This window comes from Camelina sativa, chromosome 7 (assembly GCF_030686135.1).
Source record: "Camelina sativa cultivar CO46 ecotype springtype chromosome 7, ASM3068613v1".
NCBI classification, from domain to species: domain Eukaryota; kingdom Viridiplantae; phylum Streptophyta; class Magnoliopsida; order Brassicales; family Brassicaceae; genus Camelina; species Camelina sativa.
Genome location: NC_141886.1, coordinates 25877162 through 25895787, shown reverse-complemented (window position 1 = coordinate 25895787; position 18626 = coordinate 25877162). Strand labels below are relative to the sequence as shown.

General features: G+C 36.3%; 3 protein-coding genes across 4 annotated transcripts; 1 reads left to right on the top strand and 2 right to left on the bottom strand.

Annotated features, from left to right (window-relative positions):
* The first annotated feature begins 4767 nt into the window (after positions 1-4767).
* LOC147941710 (uncharacterized) lies at positions 4768-5799 on the top strand. Its single transcript, XM_087458613.1, has one exon. It carries the CDS (start codon positions 4768-4770, stop codon positions 5797-5799), a length of 1032 nt encoding a protein of 343 aa, XP_087314739.1.
* Positions 5800-10423: 4624 nt separating this feature from the next.
* Positions 10424-12561, bottom strand: LOC104702269 (isoflavone reductase homolog P3). Its single transcript, XM_010418100.3, has 5 exons — positions 12063-12561; positions 11850-11984; positions 11194-11479; positions 10888-11091; positions 10424-10778 (listed from the first exon to the last, which is right to left on the bottom strand). The coding sequence occupies exons 1-5, from the start codon at positions 12246-12248 to the stop codon at positions 10621-10623; spliced, it is 969 nt and encodes a 322-aa protein (XP_010416402.1). The 5' UTR covers positions 12249-12561; the 3' UTR covers positions 10424-10620.
* A 1455-nt stretch (positions 12562-14016) lies between these two features.
* Positions 14017-15600, bottom strand: LOC104702270 (isoflavone reductase homolog P3-like). 2 transcript variants are annotated; one of them, XM_087456674.1, is made up of 5 exons: positions 15343-15600; positions 15135-15269; positions 14705-14990; positions 14367-14608; positions 14017-14255 (listed from the first exon to the last, which is right to left on the bottom strand). In XM_087456674.1, the coding sequence occupies exons 1-4, from the start codon at positions 15526-15528 to the stop codon at positions 14400-14402; spliced, it is 816 nt and encodes a 271-aa protein (XP_087312800.1). In that variant the 5' UTR covers positions 15529-15600; the 3' UTR covers positions 14017-14255; positions 14367-14399. The 2 variants fall into 2 exon arrangements, with proteins under 2 accessions (XP_087312800.1, XP_087312799.1); XM_087456673.1 differs by having other exon boundaries at positions 14017-14608.
* Between the last annotated feature and the right edge of the window lie 3026 nt (positions 15601-18626).

The following is an 18626-nucleotide window of genomic DNA, read 5'->3' as shown; positions in this document are numbered from 1 at the left end:
AATAAATATCATTATTTACTTTTTTTTCAATTGGGTAAAAGTGTAAGTTTTCTTCTCTCACATCTCTCCTATTTTTCTATTTTTTACTCAAATAAATAATAAAAAAATGAAAATATATATTAAAAATTTGAAAACATCAATCTTTTAAGAACAAAGAAAATTCCCAAAAACATCAAACTATCAAAAATGAAGAGAGTATATTTCAAAAACATCAAACTATCAAGAAGAGAGAGTATATATTCAAGAACGTAAGTCCATGTTGACTTTTTATTTTTCTTTTGTATGATATAACATATAAGACTTAAGAGTAACAAATGTATAAACGCTTTTTGACAAAAAGAAAATTAAAAAAAAAGTCTAATTGCGTTCTTAAACACATGGGACTTGGCCGATTACAAATATTCAAATCGCTCGATTTTTTACTATTTTATTCTTTATCAAAAATTAAATTATAGTTTTGTCGAAAGACAGTTATATCCAAGCTGTTGATAACAGTGTATAAAGGACGATGAAATAATGTAAGGGTGTCTTCGGAATTTTGATTAGCATAGTAAACACTATGATTCTCTCGACTTGTCTGGGCGACCGTTATGCATTATTATGCTCTTGTCTTGCCTCTTGTCAAAATTTTAACAATTTTTATTTTGTAGATTTCAAACCTAAAAATATCTATTTCCACAAATATCCTTATTTTAAACACTCTTAATCAAAATCATTAAGGCTATTTTTGTAAACATGTTTTAATGGATCGGTTCAAAATTAAAATGTACAACCCAAAATCACAATCGGATCCTTACTAATTATGTCAGTCGAAATTGGAAACAATATTGATTGTACACTGAAGTTATAGTAATATTCCGATTATAACAAAACTATATATAAGCAAAAAAATCCACACTTATTATCCGCTAACGACTCTCCCAAATTATTAATTGAATAAAAAATTTCTCTAATTCTAGCAATAAAATTAACTAAATCCAAAGTGTTAAGATCTTTTGATTTAATATATAATAACAAAATAACTACAAACGAGCATAATACTAGAATATACCTAATCAACCATTCTAAAATTTTAAAAATTAAAAATATTTCAATATCTTTTAAACTTGGTCATCAAACGTTTATCAACTAACGGTGACAAAACCCTACCATTATCTCAACATTATAAATAGATGTCATTAACACCTTTAAGCACCACACTCCACTACATAAATCATAAGTAAAGCTAGACTTGATTTTCTCTGATTACAAGGTTTATATCACCTATTATGAGTGTCACGATTATAGATACTATTGTTTTGTTTCTAATATTTTGTTGTTTCTTATTTATCAAGATATGCTAAGATCCATGCAACAGTCAAAAAAGATTTGGTCAATCGTTATGTGATTTCTTCCTATTGATGAATATGGATCAATGGACACTCATTGAGAACTTCCAACTCATCGTCATGTAAATAATCTCCCTAATAACGACATAAGCAATAAAGAAGTAAGTTTGTTCATCAAAACTACAAACTTCGTTGTCTTCTATGAATTATTTAAAAACATTGTTTGTTCCATGCATGGACTATCATATTCTATTATTTACATTACTCTACATATTATCACTGCCATATTTTGTATATCTGAGATTAAACATTTATTTTCCCTTAGGCAAAGAGTCTGCAATCGATTAATTATATCTTTAATCATTTATTTTTATTTTTTTCTTTATAACACTAGGGGTTTATATAATTATATTTGATTAATTTGTTAATATTTCTTTCAGTTATATTGTAACCAAAATTGTTATATTTTGTGTTTGTAAAAATGTGTTTTATTCCTCAAACAATTTAATATAATTTATTATTATAGGTTAATAATATTCCATACTTATAGATATATTACCAATAGAAAAACTATATTTATTTCAAAGTAAACTAACTTATATTCACTAATGAATTGTACTAAGACTTACAAATATTAATTTATTTTCAAATATGAATGTATTTTTATTCAAATAAGTGATATTTGTTTTCAATGTATAATTCTGAGATGACATATAATACCATTTTTAGTTTAATTCACATATTTTTTCAAATTCGACCACAAAAAAATATATATAACATTTTAACATCTATACTGAAATTTAATTCACATATATAACACTCTAACATAAATTCAATCATTTCTTTATACCAATATAAATTATATTAAAAAATATTTGGTCCGTGGTATACCACGGGGTAAATTCTAGTTATCTCACTGTCATACATGCAAATATGTTAATAATTCAAACTTTGGAAACCGGTTTGAGCCATTTGAGATAATATCGATTACAAAACCTTATTTTATTTGAAGGATCAATCACTAATTATAAACTAGATATTATAGTTCGAAGTCGTTTGTGATTACGTATTGATAAACTACTGATTCGGTTCTTGAAATGAACCTATATGCTTGTAACTAAGCCCAACACAGTTTCCGTGAGTTTAGTTTAATGATTCATACGATGTTGTCACTTGTCATCACCAATTTGGTTTATACATAGTAAATCATGCAAGAAGAAAATAACAAGAGCATAAAATTCTTCTAGCCACCGTAAACTAATTGTCCAAACTTTTTTATACATTTTATAATGGCGAACTGCTGGTTCCTTGGCGAGCATTCTTTCGGCCCGACTCTTTCAATCTCGGTTGAACGCAGTTCCAATCGTCTCTCCTTTCTCTCCTGACCCTCCATACTATCTTCCCCTCCCATCTCTTTTTGATTTCCCTCCCCCCCTCCCCTCTCTCCTATCTCCTCCTTTGTTGGTCCTCTCTCCCCCACTCAAACTGACTTCTTGGCCCCTGAAAGAACTATTCTGGCTCTCCCTGCTCAGCATAAATCTATTCCTGTGGTGGTAAATCCCCAGACATAGGCGATTTTTGACTCTTACTACAAAAATTTGGGGCAAATCCCTAGATCTGTTGGTACTATAGCAAAAACTGCGGCACAAACTAACGGGTTACTTGGTACTTCTCCGCCAAAGGTAGCTCGTCGTTATATTAGTAACTCAAGAGACTGTAACCCCTCGCAAGCAGGCGAAGTGGTTGCGCATGCTATTATACTCCCAGATGTGATGCTACCTCCGGGTTCGGTTGTGGTAGCGGGTACTCCTGCTCCGTCACAACAAACCGTTGGTATCATACCTCCTGCGGAGCAGTCATTGCCGACTCAAACTGTCACTGACTCTCCCTCAGCCTCTCCTACACAAGCTGTCCCTGACTCTCCCTCAGCCTCTCCTACCCCTCAGCCTCTTCCCACCTCAGATCCAATTGTTCCTAAGCCTGTAAAAACTGCTCATCAACAAACTTCACAACCTTCCACTACCTCTAGTATCCCACCGATAACTCTAGCACATAAGTTGAAAATTACTGAGGATAGATCACTTATCCGGTTGGCACCAATTGAATACTCTCCTGCTGGCAAGCCTCGCGTCTGCATCCCTGACTCAGTCTTCCAGGAAGGAGCTGACATCCATAAAGACTTTATTATTGGGCGGTTTAAAGGAAAACTACCTACATACAAGCATATCCAGAGTGTAATCACTCACATTTGGGGTAGAGGTAAAAGGCTTGAGATTCACCTTAATCATGCGAACAACACTATGTTGGTGCGAGTTCCTAATGAGTATTTGAGGAAAAAAATTCTTGAGAAGAAAATGTGGTATATTGGTGAGTGTATGTTCCTTGTGGCCAATGGGATTCTTCAGGTGGTGAGATTATGGATCTCGATGCAATACCTATTTGGGCTCACCTTAAAGGTATGCCGTTCGACCTGATGCATCACAAAGGCATTTGCTTAGTTGCTGGTTTGGTAGGAGAGCCTAAGGAAATGGATGGGTTCACAAAAATTTAGTAAGCTTATTTGTTGCCCATGTCAAGGTTGAAAGGAATTTGAATGAGCCTTTGCCTTCCTCAGTTGAAATAGAAAGGGAGAATGGTGAGGTTATCTCCATTGAGGTCGAGTATCCTTGGGTTCCTCATACATGCTCTCACTGCAAAGAAATAGGACATGTTATTCGCTATTGCCCACTTGTGACACCTTCATGGACTCAGGAAAAGCAAACTAAAGACTTACCAATGGTTCCTCCTGCGGTCAAGAAGGGCAAAGGAAAGCTTGTTTCTAATCCACATCCGGTTGCTGAAGAGGCTGGTTGCTCTAAAGGTCCAGTTTCTGAGCTTAATGGTGAAGCTCCGGTTGATTCAAGTGGAACTGCCAGTGCCTCTTTCTCTTCTGTCCCGTCATCTAGTGCTCACCAGCTACCTGCAAGTCAGAAATCCCATACGCCTAAACCCCACTTAATGCCAAAGCAATCTAAACCTAAACCTTCAACCCCACCCCCTCCTTCCGAAATTGCTATTCACAATCCTTACGATGTGTTAGCATCTCCTCTTAGCAGTTCTCTCCCTCAAAATCCTTTAAATCCATCACCCTTTCCTCAACCTCATCCTTCTCCCCCCATTTCAACTTCAGCTGACCCCATTACTAACATGGTTATTGACACACCTACTCTAAACCCTCTAAACTCTTCCTCTGGGGAAAACCCTCCACCTTCTGGAGGAACTCCTCTTAGTCAATAATCTTTTACCTTTCCTCATGTATATAAAATATTTTTGTTGGAATATCCGTGGTTTTAATGATACAGATAAGCATCGGCCTTTTGTTACTTGGCTTGCTACTAATAAGCCTATTTTTGGAGCTCTTTTAGAAACTCATATTAAGGAACCAAACTTGAACCGTATTATGAACAAGGCCTTACCTGGATGGAATTTTACCTCTAATCATCACTCGCATGAAGATGGTAGGATTGTAGTCATTTGGAAATCGCCGGCCACAGTCTCTGTCCTGCATCAATCCAATCACCTAATCACTTGTGAAATTTCAATTCAAGGTGGTCACCGTTTCTGTTATACCTTCATATATGCACCTAACCAAAGTGAGGATCGTATTGACCTCTGGTGTGAACTGCTGAGACTCCAACAAAATCTTTCACTTGATTCCACTCCTTGGATCCTTTGTGGAGACTTCAATCAAATTATTCACCCAACAGAGCACTCCACACAGGCTGTTAACGATTTCACTACTCGCATGATGGAGCTCCGTGATTGTTTGTTGCAGCTTGAGTTGTTTGACTTGCGCTTCTCAGGCCCTCTCTTCACCTGGACCAATAAAAACCCGTTGAACCCCATAGCAAAAAAGCTTGACCGTGTTCTTGCAAACAACAATTGGCTTTCCTCTTACCCAGATAGTGCAGTCTCTTTCTTGGCGCCAGATATCTCAGACCATTCCTCAAGTTGCCTTAACCTTTTTGCCCCTCTTCCCTCAGCTGGAACCAAACCTTTTAAATTCTTCAATTTCCTAACCAAGCACCCAAACTTCCTTGTTACGGTTGGAACTGCATGGAATCAGGCTGGAAGCATATCTTCTCAGGAGCCCTGTTTGTCCACCTTGAGTGCAAAGCAAAAAATATTAAAGAGAGAATTAAAAACACTTTCTCGAGATAATTTTTCAGATATTCAGAATAGAGTGCGAGAGACTAATAGTTTGTTGCAATCTGTGCAGGTACAAGCCCTGGTAGACCCTTCTCGTGCCCTGTATCAACAAGAAAAAGATTTACACTCAAGATGGGAGTTTTTGCGAAAAATTGAGGAGGCGTATTTTAGGCAAAGGTCAAGAATCAACTGGCTTAAAGAAGGAGACCTGAACACTACCTACTTTCATCGTATTATGCAGATGAGGAATGCTTTTAATGCTATACAGAACCATAGTGGATGATCCTTTGGAAATGAGCATTCTGGCGGTAAACCATTTCAAAACTCTTCTTGCACCTGCTGTCCTTCCACAAGTTGTCGCCCCTATCCTTTGGTTTCAAACTCTGCTCACCTGAACTAAAACAAATAATGATAAAGGTTCCCACTGCTGATGAGATAAGGAAGGTTATGTTCAAACTTAAAGCTTATAAAGCACCTGGTCCGGATGGTTTTACCTCTGCATTTTATAAAGCTTCCTGGGGCATATTGGGACTTAAGGTTATTCTTAGCATTCTCCGCTTCTTCCACACATCTTTTCTCCCATCAGCGGTTAATGCTACCATTCTGGCAATGGTGCCAAAGGTCCCTGGTGCTTCGCTTGTCTCAGATTTCCGGCCTATTTCTTGTCTCAATACACTGTACAAAGTGGTCTCAAAGCTCCTAGTAGCACAGTTGAAGCCTATCCTTCCGGACTTGGTGCAGAAGAATCAAACAGCTTTTATCCTTGGAAGACTATTGGTGGAAAATACTTTATTAGCAGCTGAACTAGTCAATGGATATCAGAAATCGAATGGCTTGAAACGAATAACTATTAAAGTGGATATAACAAAGGCATTTGATACAATGCAGTGGGAATTTATATTTAGTTGTTTGAGAGGAATTGAAGTCCCGGAGCAATACTTACGTTGGCTTAAGGCATGCATTTGTACACCGTCTTTCTCTGTTGGATTCAATGGAAATGTGCATGGTTACTTCAAAGGTCTCAGGGGGCTGCGCCAAGGGGATCCACTCTCCCCATATCTCTTTGTTCTGGCTATGAACTGTCTATCTGCGTGTCTAGACAAAGCAGCGGAGGAAGGCAGAATTCAGTACCACCACAGGTGTAAAGAACTGAAACTAACTCACCTTTGCTTTGCGGATGATCTACTGATATTCATTGATGGTACGGTCTCCTCAGTGCAAAGTGTTCTCTAAGTTCTGAAAGAGTTTGAGACAATCTCCGGACTAGCAACCAGTCTCCCCAAAACTAGTTTCTTCACTTCAGGTCTCTCCCCGTCTGAAATTGATCATATCGTTAGTATAAATGGACTTACGCATGGTCAATTACCCATCAGATACCTGGGAGTACCTTTGTGTACGAAGAAGTTGAGCTTACTGGATTGTGCACCGCTGATACAAAAGGTAAAGGGTTGTTTCAATGCCTGGTCTACGAAGTCACTCTCTTTTGCTGGTAGATTACAAATGTTGAACTCGGTGATCGCTGGCATATCCAATTTCTGGTGCTCAAGTTTTGTCTTGCCGAAGCAATGCATCAGAATACCGAACTCTCTCTCCAGTGCGTTTCTCTAGAAAGGAACAACTGAAGGTCATCATTCGACTAGAGTGGCATGGGAAACGGTTGTACAAGACAAGAAGGAGGGCGGATTGGGACTTAGGGATCTGTCTATCTGGAATAAGGCGTGTATGATAAAACTTATCTGGTTACTCTTCTTTCACTCTGGATCGGTCTGGGTAGCTTGGTTTAGGAGAGAAATTTTGGCTGGAAATTTAAGCTCCTTCTGGACCCGTAAGCCTAGCAACAGGAATTCCTGGTTAGCTAACAATTTGTTAAAGATAAGAGAAGAGGCATATCTGTGTATCAAGGTAAAACTAGGAGATGGAAAATCATGTCAATTTTGGACTGATCACTGGAGCAGCTTAGGTAAGATGTCGACTTACCTTCAGGAGGATGGACTCTATCAAGTAGGTATTCGCAGAGGGGCTAGTCTCTCAGACCTCTGGCGACAGGGGACGTGGTGTTTACCTCCTGCACGTTCAGAAGCGCAAGTGAATCTGCACATTGACCTATCTACTCTCACCTTAACTGATGAGCCTGATACTTACCTTTGGTGGATTGATGACCAAAGTAGAGATCGTCATAATACGGGCACCATTTGCTCTGCTTTAAGGGAGAGGCACCCTATTGTCTCTTGGCACGGTGTGGTTTGGTTCTCAGGACAAATCCCAAAGCATTCCTTTCTTACATGGATTTTTGTGTTGAATCGTTGCCCGACGAGAGACCGACTACTTCATTGGGGCTTGCAGGTGGATCCCCTTTGTCTTCTTTGTGCAACCATGCCTGAATCGCGGGATCACCTCTTCTTCGAATGTCCCTACAACTGGTCGATCTGAATAACAATAGCGAGGCGGTGTGCTTACTCTCCTTCGAGCAACTGGTCTACGACTCTTAACAACCTCACTCATTGTAGAATTAATAAGGTGGCCCGGAAACTTCTCCTGATAGCTTGGCAAGTGGTGATCTATATGATCTGGACTGAGAGGAATCATCTCCTTCATCGAAACGCTTTCAAATCCTCTGATCTTCTTCTTTGACAAATCAACTTGACGGTCCAGAACAGAGCTTTGAATTTCCGTGATACTAATCCTCAACTATCCTTAACCCTTCTCCATCTTTGGTTCTCTGGAGCACCATAGTAGGCGGCAAGCAAAAGACTTTCCTCAAGATGCGATCTGTAACCCTACCTCTTCGCTTTCCTCTGTTGGCAGTATTCGAGCAATAATTGAAGATGATTTGGAGGTTAGGCATGGATTCTTGTCACAACAATTTCCCTCATATTTTTTGTTTATACCTCCAATATATATATTTTTAAACGAAAACAAAATCAAACGGTAACTGTATATTGGTCATATGACTTATTTATGATTTTCATTTTTAGCTTCTACACTTGGTGGTTTTTGGGATGTGGTCCAAAACTTTAGATTATACAGGCTGTTCCAATGAATGTATATATATACAATAATAACATATGTATTTATATGCACACGTTTGGTAGAAATGCAATGATTCACAGCATCGTAGTTGCTGGCAATCACCAAGAGCCAGAGAAGTCATGCATTTTCCGACAAAATCCATATGTTATTACTACTATCAAAATAATATGAACCTCAAAAATATATTCTCTCTGTCTCACACCATTCTAATTGATGTTTTGAAGTTTATACACATTTTAATAAAATAATGATTATTGAGTTTAAATATATATTTTTTTTTGATTAAAAAGATATTATTTAATTTTAAATTAATAATAATTCAAAATTTTAAATATTTTTAATGATTACTTTTTGAAGTTTACAAAACATCAATCTTTGTAAGATAAAAAAATATCCCAAAACATCAATTTTTATGGGACAGATGAAGTAAAATACTACTAGTGAGGAAACATAAGTCACAGATCGAATAAAAACCAAAAACGCTTCGTCATTTCCAAGATTGTTCCTGATATCACCGCTCTGAGTATTTTAAACAAATTAAAAGGAAACATTAGAAAATCCTATTGAACTTATACGTTTATTTTTCTTGTTCCCTTAATAAAATATAGAACGCAAAATTAAAGTTAGATTGTATACCTTAAAAAAATCATCGCTGACCAACAAAGAAATAAACTTTAAAATACATCAAAGAGACAGTTTGTATATATTAATGGTCCACAAGTTAGATGAAATAAAGTAATTAGTGATCGAACACTCATAACTGATCACCTAATGATTCTATTATAGCTTATAAGTGGCAGTGACAGATATTGTTGTTGGTAATGCTTTCTCTAAACCATGCATGATTTGTATTATAATTAGGACTCTGAAAATGACATCGTAACATGGAAAAGAAAAATAATAATAATAATAACATTCATGTGTGTGATGTTGACCGTTTTGCTATACCCAATTAACATTTGAAAGTACCATTCTAACACTTAAAATCCTCAAACGCCTATTTATATCTACAAAGAAAAGTCGTCAAATGCAAGTATATCCGAGAAGCCAAAATCAAACTGATAGAAGTGAAACACTCACATTGTATTTTGACAATTCAGAGAGCATCTTGACAATTCCACACAAGAAAATGTAACAAAAACTTTAATAAATATAGTGGTAAGGTTATGCCCCTAAATGAGTTGTCCACATACTCTTTGATGAGTTTCGGTTTGGCGACACACAAAAATAAAATGATGGTAAGCTTTTGGGCAATTGAGATCTAACTCTATAAATCTAGGGTCAGTTACTTTTATAGCTTTATAGAAGAAGAAAAGAAAAGTAAATCGATGTCATACGATCGAGAATCTAATTATGTCAGTCAAAGCACAAAAAAATGGAGCCCACGATACATACACATACTAGTGTCATTATTTTCGTTCCTTTGTAATAATTTTTTTATTTTTATTTTTTTTTGAACAAACTTGTAATAAATAAAATGTATTTCATGCTTTTTGATAGACCATGGCATCATGGAAACCTAATCTAACATGGCCTTTACAAGGTTTTATAAGCGTTAAAGTGGTTTCAGTTGCTTTTTTTTTTGTTGCCAAAAGTAGTCTATGGGAGAATCTCGTAGCCATATGCTTTGCATATTCACGACCCAACCACATGCTTGCCTACTTCTGTATTCATTTTTTTTTTACTAAATAAAAATCACACATTGTCTCGGGCCCAATAAGGACCCAAATTGAAAACCTCTAACTCACAAAGAAGGTTATAGCAGAAGTTTAAACGTTGTCGTATGATATTAAACAATTCTGACTCTGAAACTCTGATTTTTTATATCATACTGTTGATAATTGGGTTTCGAAAGGATTTGTGGATTTCAAACAAGGTTGATGAATTGTACAGTATTCAATTTTGAGTGCAATATTTGCTTGGTTTCACAGAACTTTACATTTGGCTTAATTTAATCTCACACACACACACATTCTTAAATTATACACAACAATAATCATTCATTCATTATTATCGTTACAACTATGTTACTTGCGTAATCGTAGCTGTGATTCAGTGCTTTTATGAAATCTTCTCAAGTGAACTGATTGAGATACTCATCGACAGTGGTGTACTTGACATCAGGGTAAAGCTCAGAGGCTTCCACACCGAACAAAGTCTCTTTGGTGAAACTGGTCTGATCTCCCTTCACAAACACCGCGTGGTTTATCGACTTAAAGACATCGACGGGACCTGGAGATTACACACACACACACAAAAGAAAAAAGAAAAAAATATCTTTTCATTCAGAAAATGGAAAAAAAGTGATCAATAAAAAATATAAGGATTTTGATTTCTATACCATGGATGCTTTTAAGGATTTCTTCTTCTGATATGTGAGTCTTCTCAAGAGACTTGCCGATCTTTTTCTCCCACAAGGTTACCATTTCATTCATTGATAAAGTGTTCCTAGGGGGTTTAATGTAAAGGGTCTTGTTCAGAGTCCTTGGATCATCCACTGTCCTGATTGTGTAAGCAGCAGTATCTTCCTCTTTGTTTATCACAACTGCAAAAACAATCTAAAACTTAGTTATGTAATAGATCTTTTTTTTTTTTTTTTTTTTTTTTTGAAAAATTCTACTTTATGTTACATTATAAAATTCTCAACCTTTGGCATTTCCATCGCCTAAAATAGTAACTTTGTCCCTAGGAGGAACATTTCCGTCGCCAAAAATGATGACTTTGTCTCTAGTAGGAGAAATGAGACCAGGCTCGAACTGAGCTAACGTACGCAAGTATAAACCGGCACAGCAATCGCTAACAACGTAAGTGTATGGTATTCCTTCAGCCTCTATGGCTTTCCTGATCTGTAACTTCCTTGCAAAAAATGATTTTGCCGGCTCAACCGCACTTGTCCTCTCCACGTCTGTCCCAAACTCAGCCGGCAAGAATCTCTGGAAAACAACAATTACAAATCTAGTAGAAGACTAAAGCAATACTCCCTCCGTTTTAAAATACTTGTCATTCTAGGTCTAATTTTTTGTTTCAGTTTAGCTGTGGTTCTTGCTTTCTAGTGTCATTTTTAGTAGAAAATTATCTCATTTAACCCTTATTAAATAAATAATAAAATAAATTCTTTAGAATTCTAATAGTCAAACAAGGGTATAATAGATCATTGATCTATTTTTTTAATTTGTGTGCAAAGCTCTAGAATGAGCGGAGTGAGTATGTGCTATATGACTTTTCTCATAACTGTTTATTTTCATTAAATCATATATGCTAATCAGATTTCCATTTATATGTAAATTTGGAACAAATTAATACCTTCACGTTACCGGCTTCTTTAATGGCGGAAATGATCTTGGTTTGATCTAAGACTTGCTTGTGCCCGATGGTTGATATCACCACATCGACCTGTTTGATGGCCTTCACTAAGCTTTCATGATCATTCAAATCTCCCTGACCAAGTTAGATAACTAAGGTTATGGTTATGTATTTGTATGTAATACATGTTAGAGAATGATAGTTTCTGCATACGTTTCGTATTGTGACACCGAGATCTTTGAAACACTGGACGGGTTTTCTCTTAACGGGATCGGAGAGAGATGCTTCTCGGACAAGAGCAAACGTTGGGTTACCCGCTTTAGCGCTAGCTTCAACGATGAATTCTCCCATGTAACCAGTCCCTCCAATCACCAGAATCTTGCTTTTCTCCGTCGCCATGTTCAAACGTGGTAGTGACTAATGAGTGCGTCTTATTTGAATAATGATGCTGTGGAATTTGAGTGAAGGACTAGGCATTGTCAGAACAATTTATGGACACTATTTAGTGGGTCGACTACGACAATACCCTCACCCAGCACCATTTGTTTTTCGATTACGACTCACGACTTTACAAAAAAAAACGAATGTCTTTAAAATCCTAAATTAAACCTATGTCTGATAAAAAATAATATCTTTTTTTTGTGCCAACATCTTACGTTAGTCTTAATTAGTCCCATCCATTTCTTCCACATCCTACGACTCCCTTCCTCACAATCTCACCAGAAACACATAATGAGAAATAAAAACATAATGGGAAATAAACATAGCGGGACAAAAGAACATAGTGAGAAAAAAGCACTTCCGTAGTTTTGCGCGGTTTTAGACAAAAACAAAAAAATCCTAAAATTTAGGATGTTATAGAAAAAAATAATCTCACAAATTTTTTAGTGTTAGACGGAAAATGTAATCTGCCAACTTTTTTGATTTGTTTACCGAGAAACTTAATTCCACAATTTTATTATTATGGAGAAATTCGTATTTTTGTTGTTTTGAAGGCTAATGTTTTGCAAATTTAGCGGGATTATGATTTTCCAAAAACGTGAAATTATATATTCTGCCTTAACTGAAAAATTATGAACTTATTAAGTTTCTCCGCTGAAACCACCAAAAAATATGAAAAAAACTCCGATTTTTTTTTTTGAAAATTTAAAGCAGAGGGACAATGGATTTGAAGGGAACGAGTTGAATCCACGTGAGATGTTGAAGTAATTTTTTTTCTTCTAATATTTCGTATCTTACTAGCGTTAGGTTAAGAGTATTTTAGATTTTTAAAAAAGTTTTTTTTTTTTTTTTTTAACAGCTTTCTTTCATTTATGATGAAGAAATGTGATTCCTCCATAAGTGATGAGAAACATAATGTGCAGTATTATGAAAAAGAGCTTTTGCTAGGCTACTTTATTATTGTTTCTTTTTGTCCATTGGAATGTTGCGTGTTGAAATTTTTGCTTCCAATATTAGACTTCTCGTATCCAGTTGTGTATCCTGAAGTTTTTGGTCACACCATAAAAAAAGTTTTAATAATATATATTGGACTTCTCATCAATAATATATATTATCTATGTTCCTAATTAATCTATTTACTAAAGTTTTAATACATATTAAAAAACATATTACAATTTAATGATAAATATATTATTTTGTGCTTTACAATTTTCTATAACTCAATAGAGTTTTAATGTTTTAATTAAAATTTACCATCTATCATTAAAAACTAATAAAATTGCATAAATCACTTAAAATTACATCTTTTTGGTACAAAAAAAATTAGATTAATAAACAAAAGTATTATTCAGAAAAAAATTAATGGATTTTTCTTTTTAAAAAAATTGGCCTATGTTTTGAGAAGTTTCCCCATAGTAATTGTGGTTGTTAAGATTGTCAAATGAGAATCTTCTTCTTACGAGCATTCACAAAAAAAAAAAAAAAAAAAAAAAAAAAAAAAAAAAAAAAACAACATTATGATAAATAAATTAAGATAGAACAAAGGGGAATCTATCAACATCGAAATGATTTAATCTGAAACTCTGATTTTTCTATCATATATTGGGTTTCGAAAGTATTTGTGGATTTCAAACAAGCTTGAAGTTGAAGATGTACCCCCTTTTTTTTTTCTGGTCAAAGAAGTTGAAGATATACCTTACGTTGTAATTGACACAAGAGTGCAATGTTAGCTTAATTTCACAAAACTTCACATTTGGCTTAATTCAATCTCACACACACGTTCTTAAATTATATAACTACAAGAATCATTCATAATTATTGTTACAACTAGGTTACTTGCATTGCGTAATCTTCTCAAGTGAATTGATTGAGATACTCATCGACAGTGGTGTACTTGACATCAGGGTAAAGCTCAGAGGCTTCCACACCGAACGAAGTCTCTATAGTGAAACGGGTCTGATCTCCCTTCACAAACATGGAGTGGTTTATCGACTTAAAAACATGGATGGGAACTGGACATTACGCAAAAATAAGATATTGAGGAATGGAAAAAACGGATGATAAAGAAATATAAACCTCTCCTTGTGAATCATGCTCGGATTAGAATTTCTAGCCTTGGATACTTTGAAGGATTCGTTCTTCTGATACGTGAGTCTTCTCAAGAGACTTGCCTATCTTTTTCTCCCACAAGGTTACCATTTCATTCATTGATAAAGTGTTCTTTGGAGGCTTAATGTAGAGTGTTTTGTTCAGAGTCCTTGGATCATCCACTGTCCTGATCGCGTAAGCAGCAGTATCTTCCTCTTTGTTGATCGCAACTGCAAAAACAACCCAACACATTCCGTTACATTAGAAAATTATATGAAGATCTTGTTTCTAAATTATACATTCCGTTACATTAGAAAATTCTCAACCTTTGGCATTTCCATCGCCTAAAATGGTGACTTTGTCTCTAGGAGGAACATTTTCGTCGCCAAAAATGATGACTTTGTCTCTAGTAGGAGAAATGAGACTAGACTCGAACTGAACTAACGTACGCAAGTATAAACCAGCACAGCAATTGCTAACAACGTAAGTGTATGGTATTCCTTCAGCCTCTATGGCTTTCCTGATCTGTACCTTCCCTGCAAAAAATGATTTTGCTGGCTCAACCGCCCTTGTCCTCTCCACGTCTGCCCCAAACTCAGCCGGCAAGAATCTCTGGAAAACAAACAATTATAAATCTAGTAATTATAATGTGCAATAGGATTTTTCTCATAAGTCAGAACTATACCATTTTCATTAGGTATCATATGCTAATCGGATTGCCATTTATATGTAATGAGGTTAGAATCAAATACCGACCTTGACGTTACCGGCTTCTTTAATGGCGGAAATGATCTTGGTTTGATCTAAGACTTGCTTGTGCCCGATGGTTGATATCACCACATCGACCTGTTTGATGGCCTTCACTAAGCTTTCATGATCATTCAAATCCCCCTGACCAAAATTTACATAATAAAGGTTTATGGTTATGAATTATTTAGAAAATGATACTTTCATGCATACGTACGTGTAGTATTGTGACACCGAGATCTTTGAACCGCTGGACGGTTTTGCCCTTGACGGGATCGGAGAGAGAGGCTTCTCGGACAAGAGTGAATGTTGGGTTACCGGTTTTAGCGCTAGTTTCAACGATGAATTCTCCCATGTAACCAGTCCCTCCGATCACCAGAATCTTGCTTTTATCCGTAGCCATGTTTCAAACGTGGTAATGACTAAATGAATGCGTAGGTACTACTTGAATAAAACGGTGCTGTGGAATTTGAGTGAAGGCGCGTTGACTCACAGAGCCATTATTTTATAGACTGTATTTGGTGGATTAATTTACGACAATACCCTCACTCAGCAATCCCACATGTTGAACGTGTTATTTTATGCTCCTAAAATACAAATTATATACGAATTCTGGAACCGACCATATCCACAATATAGACTAAAGGCGGCGTCCCTGGAGGCGAAGACATTGAAACATTTACGTAGATGCAGAAAAATATGTGAGTTGTTGAGATAATAAAATTGGGAAATTTCTTAATTTAAATTAGGGTAAAGCCTGTATATGTTCGAGTCTGGCCCGGTCCAGCTCGAAATCTTTCTGAACCTATATTTCAAAGTCCGAACCAGCCTCTAACAGAGCTATAGGATTTTTCGGACTTTTTTCGGGCTTATCGTATAGATCAATAATTCAAACTTATAAGTTTTAAAAATCAGTATTTAAAGATACATTGGAAAACAAATTGTTGTTGGGTTCAATCAAAATTTTAGTAACGTATCTATATTCACTACAACCAACTTAATTTTTTTTAAAAAGTTTAAAACTAAATAAAATTTTATACTTTAACCAAATAAAACAATATATAATTCATATAAAATATCATAGATAAACATTTTAAAAGTATTAAGCAAGGTTATTAAGTAAATATAAAAACAAGGATTAGAGTTTTAAATTTTATTTACAATAAATCTTTAATCAAATAAAAGTGTTAATAAAAAGTACAAATATATTTGTTAAAAGGTTTTTCGGGCTCGGGCTAAGCTCGAAAAACCTTGTAGCCCAAATGGGCTGAGCCTAAAAGACCCGATCTTTTCTGGACATATATATAAGCCCGAGTCCGGTATTTTTCAGGACCGGCCGGACTAGCCCGCGATTTTTGGCCCTAATTGACATGCCTAATTAAAATACATCAATTTATTTTTTTGGAAGAATAGTACATAGTTTTTTCTTTTGTCTGAATAATATATCATTTCATAAAACTATGGATTAATATCTTATTTCTAAAGCGTGTGTATGAAATCATATGTTATATATTAAAGTATTAAACGAGGTATTGTTGGGCATAATTTTAATCATAAAAATTATAATAGATAAATTCTATTATAATGGTGATATATTCTATAAATAATAGAGAATTATGCATTCTCTAGAACATTGAGTTAATACCGACCGTAACGGTAAACATTGAGTCATTACCGGCCGTAACGGTAAGCATCAAGCCAACGCGGGCCGTAACGACTAGCATCAAGCCAATATGGGCCGTAACGGAAAATATCGAGCCAATACGGGCCGTAATGGCAACCGTCAAGCCGATACGGGCCGACACAACAATTAACGAGCCAATACAGGCTGTAACGACAAACAACGTGTCAATACGGGCTGTAATTGGACTTTGTGACCGACTCTGATTTGCTACGAAGTTATCAAGAAAATATTTGACTCAATCTCGTGTAGAGAATATTCGAAACGATCTTATCTCATCTAGAGGCGGTTACTCAAACCCAAATCCCATGAAGATTAGGGTAAAGAGACTTCTCTATAAAAATAGAGCGATATCGACACAATAGGGGGCGAAAGGGAGAGCAAAACAAGAGACCCAAAACACAGCCACACGACTCAGTTCCAAAGCATTGCTAGGGTTCCTAAATTGACTCGTTGTGCCTTAAACTCTTGTATTTGAGCTCGATACTTTGATCAATAAAAACTACTATTCAACAACTATTTCTTGTTTCCGTAGACTCTAAACGAATCGATTATTTTTGCCCAAACAATTGGCGCTAGAAGGAGGGGATAGAGTAAACTATGTGAGATGACTAGAAACAGAAGTGATACGGCTAACATCGATGCGAATGTCGCTGCTTAGCTTGAAGCCCTGACTACTAAGCTGAACGAAGCAGTGCAGAAGCTGATATAGATCGAGGCAGATAACGCTAGGCTACGGGAGGAGAACGCCTCACTGGTGACAACAGGGAGAGTTTTTACCGAAGCAAGCACTAGATTTCACGGCGTGCAAGTGAATCAGATGCAAGACCTTAACTCAACGCCTATAACCAATAATCGAACACCCACAACGGAAGACAAATGGCTGGAAACTCCTCGTCAGGAAGAGAACGACGGAGGAAACCCTGATACAAGGCAGTCACATGAAAGCCTAGTTCGAGAAGAAATTTTGGCTCAACAAGGAGTTGTTAACACACCGCGCATGATAGGAATCGAGCATGGATAAATTCGCCCACTTGGAAGCAATGTTCAACAAACGATTTGGAGAGTTGGAAGCTATGATTGAACGACTACCAGGTGTAGCTCAGCCAATTCGGAAGAGCAAATTACACTCGTATGCTGACACACCATTCTCTGATGAAATCGTACTCACTGAGATGCCAAGAAAAGTTGTGCTACCAACAATGAAGATGTTTGATGGAACATCCGACCCGGATAACCACAAAGCGTAATACAAACAACGAATGTTCACGACGACCATCCAAACAGAATATCAAGAAGCTACCATGTGCAAAGGATTTGGCTCAAGCCTTACGGGGGCTGCGCTTCAGTGGTTTATCAACTTGCCAAACGGCTCAATAAATTCGTTTGCATCATTGACAGATCTTTTTGTAGAACAATTAGCAAGCAGCAGGAACCTCGAAAAGACAGCAGATGATCTGTATGAGGTGCGACATAAGAGAGATGAGTCATTACGTGCCTACGCGGGACGATTCAACATGGAGAAGGTGTGAATACCAAGTTGCAACATGTCTACTGCCATATCGACATTCAAAAGAGGTTGACTTCATAATGGTGACTTGTACAAAGAACTTACCAAGTATCAATGCAGAACCATTGAAGATGTGCTCTCGCGAACATGGGCACAAATAAAATGGGAAGAAAATACATCGTATCGACATCGACATTTGTCACATTTTGACTCTCGCGTAGTGAGAAATGAAAGATCAACACGAGATGATAAACCTTACCAAAGACATCGAAGCGAATACACTAGCATCATAAGTAATGGTGAGGAACAT